Source organism: Clarias gariepinus, chromosome 4, assembly GCF_024256425.1.
Source record: "Clarias gariepinus isolate MV-2021 ecotype Netherlands chromosome 4, CGAR_prim_01v2, whole genome shotgun sequence".
In the NCBI taxonomy this organism is placed as follows: domain Eukaryota; kingdom Metazoa; phylum Chordata; class Actinopteri; order Siluriformes; family Clariidae; genus Clarias; species Clarias gariepinus.
Genome location: NC_071103.1, coordinates 11219847 through 11232470, shown reverse-complemented (window position 1 = coordinate 11232470; position 12624 = coordinate 11219847). Strand labels below are relative to the sequence as shown.

At 42.6% G+C, this 12624-nt stretch overlaps 1 protein-coding gene across 1 annotated transcript in view; it reads right to left on the bottom strand.

Annotated features, from left to right (window-relative positions):
- The window catches only part of ddr1 (discoidin domain receptor tyrosine kinase 1), a 55002-nt gene that overhangs the window by 17994 nt on the left and 24384 nt on the right, over positions 1-12624 (bottom strand). Inside the window, exons 2-3 of the mRNA XM_053493645.1 lie at positions 8313-8461; positions 1009-1111 (exon numbers count right to left, since the gene is read on the bottom strand). Of these exons, the coding sequence (XP_053349620.1) occupies positions 1009-1111; positions 8313-8409 (200 nt within the window). The 5' untranslated portion in view covers positions 8410-8461. The remainder of the gene's footprint in view (positions 1-1008; positions 1112-8312; positions 8462-12624) is intronic.

Genomic DNA, 12624 nt, shown 5'->3' with positions numbered 1-12624 from the left:
TACACACCTGGTGTGAGAGCCTGCTGAGGATTAAAGCATGCTAGAACAGACAGAACAATATTAAAGGGGCCATTGAGAAACGTGTCACTGTGGCGGTAATTCATTAGGAAGCTGCTGAGATCCAAGTGATACTTAGCGGAGACTTTCCACATAGTTTCCTTCTTCCTTACCGTCGCAGTTATTTCAGTGTCACTTCTTGCAGGGTAGAATTATATGTGTGCTAACACTATAGCGTACCCCGAGAGATAAAAACCTGTCACTGGTGTGTGTACGAAAGAAACAGCTTACCCAGACCAAATGTGAAAGCAGGATGAGTAATATCGAAGGCGTTTTATAACTAGGGCATGAAATTTATTATCAGGATGTTTAGCTTGATTTTTGAGCTTTAGAGCTCAGCCTTTCATGGGTTTCAAGCTGGCGAGTGCGCCCTGCCCGACGCATAACGGTGCATCACTATCAATCAATCACTCAATCTCTTCCACTTAAAATACAAGTGAGAGTTTTACATTGTTCTGTATCCCACCCTGTAACACACTACCTCACTGGTGGAGACCCTGAGAACGTTCCAACAACCACATGATCCCTGTAAGGCCATGTAAATACTCGTGCCTGACTTACACCCTATATGAGCTTAATCGCAAACACATGACCGGCATGTCCGCCAAGGACGTACACACACACACACACACACACACGCACGCACGCACGCACACACAGATTTCCCCCCCGCCACCGAGCCACCCGCAGACCAGACTAAAAGATCTCTCTTAAAATAATAAAGGAGTGTGCGTGTGTTTTTTGGCCTGCGCTCTGTATCGAGTAAGTCTACCCTAGACAGTCAGTGCAGTAATGCCATTACCTAATGTGCTATATCAGGATACAGCTCATTACTAACATCTCACGTAATGCAATAGTGTCGCTTGACGTGATTTATATAGAGCACAACAGCCACACACACACACACACACACCCTCGCCTGCACACACACATGCGCACGGAGACGCTTACCTGCCATGTTTGGCCTCAGTGGAGTCAGACCAGGCACTGGATGCTGAGATGTCAGAATCTGGAATCGTTCCGTCTTCCATACCGAGTGCATACCTACACTTAGCTAGGGGGTGCGGGACAAAGAGAGACATAAATAAAACAGATTATTCAACTCTAAAAAAAAACAAAAAAACAGTCCTTAATATTTTAAGATCTGGACCGCCTTGTTCATGGTCAACAATTATACAGTGGTACCTCGGCATATGATTTTGGAAATTTTGCGAATTCTCGCCTTAAAAACTAAAATTGTGCAAGAAATTTGCGAAGCATTTTCGGGCATTGGAGGAACCCAGCCGGTCATGTGTACATCCAGTTATGTGTGCTTCCGGTCATCGTTATCCAGTTGTGCTTGCATCCGATAGCCGTTCAAAACTGTTTGTGTCAGCGGAAAGCCAAGCGAAACGGGCTCACAAAGTTTTTGTGGTTTTTTTTTTTGGCATTTTGTGCAAGATTTAGTGAAGACACAGCACCATGGGTCCCAAGAACGTTTCCCAAGGAGCACGTCAGCAAGAATAAAACGGAGCCACTTTTAGTTATGTTTTTAAAGCAGCCGGTGCCTAGAGGAATCATAAATCAAGGTTAAGTGAGGTTTAATGTCTATTTATTTCATATTTTACCTAATTTACATGTATTTCCTAAATCTCTTGATTGAATTTATATTAAAAACTAAGATTATAGTGCTGGAAATTGGTAATATTGGTATTAATTTTGACCGGTTGGAACAGATTATCTGCATTTTCATTATTTCCTATTTAAAAATGTGTTTCGACTTAAGAACTCGCCTCTGGAACAGATTAAATGTGTATGCCGAGGTATCACTGTACATGCTTAGTCATTTCAGTTCTTTCATTAAAGGTGAAAAGCTGGCTTTTGAGTCATACAGTCAGATGCTACTCATGATGTCCTGAGATTCATACACGCTCTTATTCAGATTCTTTACCATCAAATCTCTTTGTAGTCTGAAAACTCTGGTGGGTTTGAAAGTGTGTACATCCACTCAGCATCCACTTTATTACCACACCTGGACATGTGTACAGTTATCTAACCAGGCAGTCAAGTGGCAGCAGTGCAATACAAAAACATTCTGCGGATACACAGGTGAACAGCGAGGTCTTGACCCGACTGGCTGATTGGACAGAGCCATACACATGCAGATGTTCCTAATAAAGCAGTGAGTGTGTGTACACAGACACAGAGTCATTTCAAAACACAATACAGTAAATCCCCTATATACAACCATTCGAGTTACAAACGGTCAAAACAAGCTTAAAAGCCGCAGCGATGAAGCTGGTACTGCTACCACCGATAACAATGTAGACAAAAGTGAAAATAATTGAGAATGGAGCGAGGTGAAAAGATGCTGATTGTTCTTTAAGCATTTTACTGCATATCGTACTGTGTATGTGACAAATAAAATTTGAATTTGAATAAAATTTGAATTTGAATGGGCACAATTCCAAAGAACAAGGACAAGATCATGGAACATGTTTGTTTTATACTGTGTAACAAGACTTGTGTGATTGTGGTAGTATCCGGGTACAATAACCTAGACACTGTTTGTTGCACTTACGAACAAATTGGACTTACGAACACGCTCTCGTAATGGAACTTGTTCATATGTTGGGGACTTATTGCATTATTAAAAAATAAAAAACAAAGAGACAATTCTAATAGGCTCTGCATTGGTTTTATTTAATTTCAAGTTGGATGTTGGTTGGATGCTTTAATTCGTGAGAAACGTGAGCCAATCGATGCTCCTTTCTCAACCAGAGACCCCAGGGATGAAAGTAAAGACTGTTGGGAGATTCTCACGGAGATTATCGATCAGGAACCTCTCAAAACCTCTCATTCTGATTGGAAATTCATTCCTATCGGAACGAATCGGGTCAGACTGCTCTGACTGAGGGGGTTACGTGATTGCAATTTTATTCAGATTGTGCGGTTCGTCCGGTTATTTGTGGAACATTATGGAGCCAGTCAACTCCCTTATTGTGTTAATGTCAAGCCACATGGTTGTCACATGCTTCACTCTGTTATTCTAAAAGCGATTCCCGGATACACATCTATTTAATAATCCCATCAAAGTTTTATTTTTCACCCATTTCACCCACAGTTTTATACTCAGACCCATACCCACTCTGAGTATCAGATTAGTGCGGTGTCTACAATAAAGGATTAGTTGGCTGACAGTTGTTTCCACCACATCTGAAAATAATTCATCGGTAGTGTTCAAATCGCTGTTTGTTTTGATGTTCTACAACAATTTCATGAATCTGAAGCAGATTGGGTCTCGCGTCATTCTGAGATCATTAGTTCACTAAATAAGGATCATCGTCTCGTGCGGGTAACAGGTCTCCAAAATATGATGCACTGCTTGATTAGCTCCATTAACTGTACGCTGTAATCTGTAGCAGTAGCTTGACAATGTGACAGCGAGCGCTCTAGAGCACTTTAACTGTGTAAAGAAATGCTCTAGTGCTGTTAAACTGTTGTTTCTTTGCTCACAAGCTATAATAATAAAGGTGTCAGAACCCAGTGCTACCCATCCATCATTAATATCATTTATCATGTGGGGTCACAGGAGGTCTGAGGTCTATCCCAGGGAACTTGGGACACAAGGAACACAAGGCTGGGTGCATTCCAGGATGGTTTGATCACAGGGCACATGCTCACACACATTATGGGCAATTAGAAAACACCAAGCCAGCTACACCGGATGAGAACGACACGCAGGTGGTTTTCCCAAAGGTGAGATTCGAACCCCTAACCCTGGAGGTCTGAGCCATCAGGACCACCACTAACGTATATATAAAACACAGTTTGGAGTAACAACGATTCTGAAACAAAGTTTTATTGACGATGCATTCGAAAGTAAGAACTCTCAGCCATCAGTGGCTCTGGTCTAAGAAATGATGCTGTATTATCAAAGTACAGATATTGATGTTTGATGTATAATTTCATAACTTCTTATTGTAGTGAACTCGGAAATAAGTTCCATAGTACAGCATCCATGCATGCATTCCTAAAATATTCACAATGCAATTAAACCTAGGCTGTCAGTTTGCGTGTGTGTGTGTGTGTGTGTGTGTGTGTGTGTGTGTGTGTGTGTGTGTGCATTCACAAGGAGGGAGGGGACTCAGTTGCTCTCCATGAGTAACTGAATAAGAATGTTATGGATGGGGGACAAATTCTGCCCCTGCTGTGATGCATGCACACACACACACACACACACACAGGCACACATGTCTCTATACCATTACGTCATCTCTCTGCTCCCACTAAACCTCACTCATCCAATCATGTGCAAACACCCCCAATCCCCCCCCAGGAAAAAAAAGAGGCCTCACCACATTTATGGCCGTGATAAAGGATTATGTAGGTAAAGTGTACACAGATACTGCGGCGCAGAGAATATCTGATTGAGGAAACGACTCAATCAGATATTCCTGGTGAGAGTTTTCAGGATGAACGCATGAGTTGACTATATAAGTGATTACACTGCTGACATTTTTTTTTTACCTGCAAACAGCAGCAGTGAATGTTGTTTTGTCGCCTCTGAAGACCCTGGAGTCTTCCTCAATGCCCGCACTATGGATACTGTGACTAATATGGGGTGTAGAAGCGAGCGTTCAGGACAATCCTTAAGACTTTATCACTTTCCCGGATGTAGCTTGTTTGCACGACGACATCTCATTGTTCGGCACGGAGTCATGCATTTTGTGTTATTACTCACTCGGACGCTAGCACGGATCCCTCCTATGAGCGTGAAAGAGGAAACTTCATTCAGATTTTCCATTCACAGACAAACGTAGTTTATCATCGGTTCATCTCTGAGCTTCATCAAAACAGAAACTGCACAACTGAGAACGATGTTTTAGTCTTACTCGAGTAAAAGTGATGTATTCAAGACTTTTTACACTACACACTAACTTACACATACCTACATGGCACACGGGACACGCGGTGGAGTGACTTTTATTAAGGGACTTTTATTTTATACCCTAGATACTGGCGCATCAGTAGTGAACAGGGAGTTATTATTTGTGATAATTTTTTTACATTACTAATAGGCTACGTTCTGGTCAATTAATCATCAGCTTGCGTTAGTTGGCGGGGTACAGGAACACTACACGCATATCACACCCTTACTATTATACCTGAACCTCCATGCTACACTTGGGAGCTGACCAACCACACTTGCACTTTCGAATATTCTGAAGGCCATCACCTCTGGATTTCTGAAATGTTATCTATTGTTGAAGGTGCTTTCAGGGATGAGCCAAAAATGATTGGCGCTCCAGTTATACAATATTAATACTTCTGTTCCGTCTTATCAGCACTCTTCATTCCGCAGTCACTGCTGTGCAGGTGTGAACGTGTTACATCAGTTTATTTCCAACTGCGGTGCGAACGATGATGGACGCTCGCTTGTGATTTGAAGAGCTGCAAACAAAACTCGGACTGGTACTCTAAGGAAGCTGAAAGTTTTTAAAGAGAATCATTACTGGTGACGAGACGTGGACTCATCACTCTGACCCTGAGAGTAAACAGCAGAGTATGGAACGGAAACATCCTCGATCGCCGACCATCATCGGTTTGGTTGCTACGAGGATGAAGATTCACTTCCGATGAAGAAGTGAAGACAGCGATGCATCCATAATTCAGCCTAAAACATTTTTTCGTAATGAGGGAATACGAAAGCTTGTTGACCGATGGACAAAGTGTATTGAGATGCAAGGAGATGACTTCGAAAGATCATTTGTATTTGTCTTTTCTACGAGTTGATTAAAATCAATTTTACAGCCAGACTGTGGATATTGTTTGACTCACCCTTGTATAAACTACACCAGATGCTTTTGGCTTTGTAGCACTCGTGTGTACTCTGAACACAAGCACGCACACTGAACAGTTCTTCTTAATCGATCAGAACTGATGTTACATAAAGAGATGATTTCCTCATAGAGTGCAGTGAACGTTCTGACTTCAGATATAAAAAAAAAAGTGATTATAGGTCTGGTTCTATTTCATATTGCTATTAAAAGTTCTGGAGACATTTCTCGGTTTGAAATAAGAAGTAAAATATCAAATTTCATAATAGAAAAAAAATATCTATGGATATAGATTTTTGAGCCACTCTGTATAAATACAATTAGTGCAGCACAATTAATCACATAGAAATCAAAACCCTATGATGAACCTAGCTGGGAAAGATTAATCTGGTGCATTAATTAATTGGAGGCACTTGCAGGCATCATGACAAATGAGAAAAAGAGTCGGAGAGACAAGAAATAACAGATGCTGTCACATATTAATTAGCGAAGGTGATGGTGGTTGTGTGGTTAAAGAGATATTTCAGAAACTATTAAACACATGAGACTGAATGTATAAGGTAAGATGCCTTTGTGCAACCTTCTAGTGCTATTATTTGTTTTTAGACTATATGAGTAAGTAATCCATTTACTAGTGAAACATTGTGGTCACTAAATGTGTCAAAATAATCGTAATAATCTAATGTATATATATATATATTGGAAGTTTTTGTCTCCATCACCCCTCAGGCCATACTATCACGGCAGCTTCCAAACCTAAGATGATTAAGGTTAATTCAGCTCTAAAAGAATGAAACAGTGCTGACAATATTTTAATAAGCTTTCGAGACATTCCAAGGACGGCCAAAATCCTTCCCCTTCCTCCCAGGCCACACGGTATGAGCTACACCGCTTTCTGAAAGAGCTGCCAACATATTCCTAACACAAGGTCCTTTAATAGATCTAGTATCCGACTGAAGGCTTTTCTGCTTTATAAAGACGGCATTTTTTTCTTTCCTTTTATGTCATATTAATTTGGTTTCTTCCTAGCGCCTGGTGGGTTTTCTCCCAGACTTGAAAGTCAACGATGCAGTCTAGGTTGATTTCACCCAGACCCCCCTCTGTCCTCTGCACCTGCTGCCTCATCCCTGTGCTGCCCTGGACTCCATCATAACTTGGACAACTTCTGTTATATTGAACTTCCAGCAGTCTAACACACATTAGTGATGGGAAGTTTGAATCATTTTAGCGACTCGGTTCTTTGAATCTCGGCTATTAAAATGAACGAATCTTTTTTTGAGTCATTACGTTCATTTCGTTCTTTTGATCAGAAATAAAATAAAATGTTGCATTTTCAATAAAAACGTACCCCAATACGTTCACATACACAAATTTTGGCTATAGTTCCATTAATGAAAATATTACAATGCAGCTAAGGACATTTTATAATAAACAGAATGAATACTGTAGCTCCCCTCTCATATCTTCCAGTCTGAGTCGTTCGTTCTTTTGAATCTATTGCACCGCATAGCGTCTATGGGAATCACGTGACAAAAGAATGAACGACTCGGAGTAGAAGACTCATTGAAAAATAATCGCTCAAGTCTGTTTCCTATACATAACCTACTGTACAGAGGTTTTATGATGATTTGTAGACAGTAGACTCTCCGAGACTACTCGTTCTTCTGAGTCACGTTAAAGATTCTTTTAAAAAGAACGAATCGTTCATGGACAAACCCATCACTAACACACAACGTCACTATATAATTTCTGCTATCCGTTATCACCCAAATGAGGGTGAGTTCCCTGTTGAGTCTGGTTCCTCTCAAGGTTCCTCCTATTGTCATCTGAATTGAATTGATTTCCATCTGCATCAGAAGGGTGGGGGTTCAAGTCTCAGCACCGCCAGGCTTCCACTGTTGAGGCCTTAAGCAAGGCTCTTAACCCTTTCTGCTCCAGGGGGCGCTGTATCGTGATGGACCCTGCGTTCTGATCCCAGCTTCTTAACTGCCATGTGCGAGAAAAAAAATTCACTCTGCTGTAATGTTCATGTGACTAATAATTGAATCTTATCTTATTTCTAAAGTTTGTGATTCGGTGTGAGAATGTGTGTTGTGCCCTGCGATGGGTTGGCACCCTATTACGTCGTGGTATATCCCGCCTTGTGACCCAGGGATAGGCTCCGAGCCCCGCGTAAACCTACACAAAATAATGAATGAATTTGACGAATAAACACAAACACACCAGATGGACTTGTAAGCATGTGAGCCGTCAACGGTCGCGCAGGTTTACCGCCGCTAATAGTGCTGTAAAAAGCTCAGCAGCGAGAGGAAGAACAAAAACCTCGTTCCATACTCGTGGTGTCTAAGCGGAGTATGATTGAGGATTTGAGTCCACAGTCATAAATCCGGTCTGACGCACACATAATAGCAGCGCAGGGTGACTGCTTCTCCTTACCCGAGTCAAAATGCCACTCGTGCTCCTGTGCCGTCGTCGAGGAGAGCAGGAGGGCGCTGAGGAGGAGACGCAACATCGGCTGCAGCCGTGTTGCCATGGCAACAGCGACACACCTGGTTACCTGTCTGGATTGACTGCCCCAGACATGCCTGAGAAAGAGAGAGAGAGAGAGAGAGAGAATGGTGTTCAATACTAGTCATGAAGTAAAAACCTGCAAACTACTCCTTGTTCTAGTCTCCATCAGTAAATACTGTATATTCTTAACACTGGATCACTAGGTTACTGAAGTACTAGAAGCACCATCAGCCAAAGACTGCTGGGAAATTGTCTGGTTTTTTTTTTTTTGTTTTTTTTTTCTGACATTAGAAGAGACTTGGCACAAGAAGCGAGTTTATTGCATTACACGCACTGGCGAGGAAAAGATAAGTTCATTGCGTTAACTTAATTATAGGTCGAACCAATCACCTTATCTGGAACATAACCTGAGGAATGAGCGCAAATGCTTTAAACTACCTTGGCTGAAATAGACTAGTGATATAGTATAAAAAATAATGCAATGTTCTATTCAGTATCCTTTATACTTCATGTTGTTTCATAGTATGCAAGTATTAAAGCACAAGTTGGGGTTGAGGTCGGGGGGGTGTGTTGTCTCCAGCCTCCAGGGTCGAAGTTTAAATCTCGCATCTGTCTCTGTGCTTGGAGGTTGTCCTCTCACAGTCCAAAGACATGCTGTGTAGGCTGACTGTCATATTGTGTGTGTGTGTGTGTGTGTGTGTGTGTGTGTGTGTGAGTGTGAGTGCTTGTGCCCTGTCATGTTTTTGGCGAATCATCCGGTATGCACCCGACCTCGTGTCTCAAAATCCCCTTGTGTAGACTCCTTCAAAAGGATAAGTGGTATTTAAAATGGATTAATGAATGAATGAAACATGACCGGGTGTTACTGTTATAGGAAAATAAACCGCAGCGAGGTGGCGTGATAAGCCATGATGCAAAGCGTTCCCATCCTAAAGTGGATTACACACCACGGCTGGATTCTTCAATCTGACTGGTCTGCATTATGTGTGTATTGGACAGTAACGTGAATGAATGAGTAATAAAAATGCACTCAGTCAGATTTAAGTTATTGTTTCTCTAATAACAGATTGTATGCAGAGACTTTTACAGTGGACGTGACACATAATCTAAGACTAATACAGAGGTACCATACGACATACGAACAGCCCATCTTAAGAATTTTTGCCTTGAAGCATTTTAGTGAGGTTTGATGTGTATTTATTTTATATTTTAATTCATTGAAATGTTTTGATTGTTGGAAATTGGTGTATGTAGTGTTGGTAATATTTTTATGGGTGGCTGAAACGGATTATCTGCTTTTATATTACTTCCTATGAGAAAATGCGTTTCACAATACAAACTTCCACCTTAAGAACTCGCCTCTGGAACGAAATAGATTTGTATGCCGGGGTACCGCTGTGATATATTTTATTTTTTTGTTTAACAAAGCATGTTTACAAAGCATACAAAGCATACAAAGCATACAAAGAGTTTTATTATAATAGCTGTACAAAGCTTTAATCTCATTCACAGGGATTTCTATAGAACACAATCAGGATACTGTAAAGCTAATTGTTGTTGGTCTTTCAGCTGTACCCGTTGAAGAGTCGCCACAGAGGACCAACTGACATGGCACAGGTTTTACGCCGGATTCCCTTCCTGACGCAACCGTCCCATTTTATTCAGACGTGGGATGGCACTGCACCCCGTGGCTGAGGATCGAACCCAGGCTTTCCGCATGGCAGGCGAGAAACCAACCACTGAGCCACCAGTTGCCCCTACACTCTAAAGCTAACGATTACCTGGCCTTTAATAATAGAGAAAAAAAAAACCTCTGAGAAGGAGTCGGCACTTTGTAACTGAATAACAGAGGACTATTCAGTTTCTCTGTAGCTTAAAAAGCTGCACTTCTTTGTCTTATTAACATGGAAAGAGCGTAAAAAAAAAAGTTTATAGAACTTGCTCGAAAAAAATAGATAATGCTTCAATGCATTCCTAATATGCATGTAAAAACTATAAAACTGCATTCAGGACAGGACAAGCAGTACTCTGTGTTTTTCATAGAAATAGTATTCCTGGTGTGTGTGTGTGTGTGTGTGTGTGTGTGTGTGTGGTTCATTTAAGCAGCAGGAACAGGTGATGTGGTCTCCCTGCAATTGGAACTCGCTGCCTTGAACATTTCATTAATTAAGCCGAGCACCTCTGCCTGCCTCCCCTTAGCGAGCGCGACGGTGTATATTCATCCTCCCACATTGTAAACACGCCTCGTACGCACGTTACGCTGTAATTACACCGCACACCATCTGCTCTCAACACGGACATCACTGAAGCTACCTTGACGGTGGCACTGATTAATAGTTAGGTGCTTCCCTGTTTCCCCAAACACACCCACACACACACACACTCACGAGGGGCGGCGGGTGTGGGGGGGGGTGTGGGGGGGGGGTAGTTGGGGTGACAGTTGTCGTCGTGGAGAGTCGAGGGCTTGTTGTGGAGCCTCTGAAGGAAGCAGCTGACGCACAGCTGTGCAGGCACAAGGGCGAAGCGAGTGAGAGAAAGAAACCAGAGTGAGGTGTGGAAAAGGAGCAGCGTTCACTGTTATGGGATACACTGAGAAGGGAAGCACGTAGAGATCCCTGCTTAATGGACGCCGGGGTGTTTGAACGTGTGCGTGTCAGCGTGCGCGCGTATAAGCAAGTGCAGCTGTCTTGTGCCAGAGACAGGCGGTGGCCAACACACACACACACACATGCACGGACACAGGATGCAAGTGTGTTCAATACTGAGAGAACATACAGCGAGAATATGTGGAAAGCGTGAGCCTCGTGATTCAGTGCTGAAAAGCAAGCTGTGCATTTATTACTGTTGGCTCACTGATTCCTCGCACATCCGCTAACAATATGGCGGGCTATTGAGTAACCCTGGCAACCTGTTACCAAACTCACTGGGCCAGATCCACAAAACACAGAAAAGGATTAACCTCTATATGGCTTGATTAGATCCTCTGTTTTTCCTTTGGACAATTAAGCAGAGACAAACTGAAAGCGAGAGAATGAGAGAGACAGAGGCTTCTGAAAGAAGCTTGACGAGTCCCCACAGTGGAACTGAAAAGTGAGCCTCAACGACCTGAAGCGAAGCGATGAGACAGGCCTGGAGACGCTCCAGCTATGAGTCAAAATGCTTTTCTGTCCCCGTGCCCTGAGACACACAGCAACAATACAGCTGTAATGAGTTCACTGTTTGGATGGCGAGTCTGCCAAACAGCCTCCACCTATGCAGCTTTTCAGCGCCAAGAGGCCCGCTGAGGGAAGAGCTTCAGGAACGATCTGGGATTTGGAACAGCTGCAGGACTACGCTCGGGTTCGGACGCAACAACACACCCGACACATCTCGGCTCGCGCTCCAAATCCATTTCTGGGGAATTTCACTCGGCGGTTTTATTTAGCCAGTAAACATTCGACGGCAAGAAGCTGGATAAATGCCACACAAAACAGGGACTTGAGGACACACTAGGGCTTTCCCCAACTAAACCTTAGAGTTGGTTTACCAAAAAAGTCAAACTAATGAACCCTCCACGGAAAACGCTATTGTACCGCAGACAAACACTTCACTGTAACTACTACACTTCAGTTCAGATGTTGCTTCTTTCTGTAGTTTATAGTTAGAACACTGAAGTGAAATGCCCAGTATTACACAAGTTACGAGAACTGTCCAGAAAGTCAAGCAAAAATAGGCATAACTCTTTTTACTTTACGTACGTTGTTCAAATTCCACATATTGGTAGAGTATCTCTTCCTCTATACCAACTCAACTCAACACAAATATCATTCACAAGATATCCATTTGTGCCATCTTTGAACCCTCTCTGTCGCAGCTGATGGTCTCCCACTGTGCTACAGACTGTTCACGGACAGGACACCTTGGACAAGAGCAATGTGAACAGATGAATAAAGAAGTTCAAAGCTTTGAAGATGAATCACGCAGTGAGAGACCATCAAATGCGACAAGAGGGCTTTCAAAGAGGATTCGAGAGTCGGGTTTGAAGATGGTGCAAATGCACGGCTTGCGATGGAAACGATATGGAGGAGTAATAGCTCTGTATAGGGGAAGAGTTACAACCTCTGCCAGTTAAAGTTATGCTCAATTTTGATACAGCCATCTTCTGATCCGCACAACAACTTGGCACAGGTTTAATGCTGGATGCCCATCAAGTGGCTGGGGTTTGGGAACCGGGTGGAAACCAACATGGCAGGCGAGA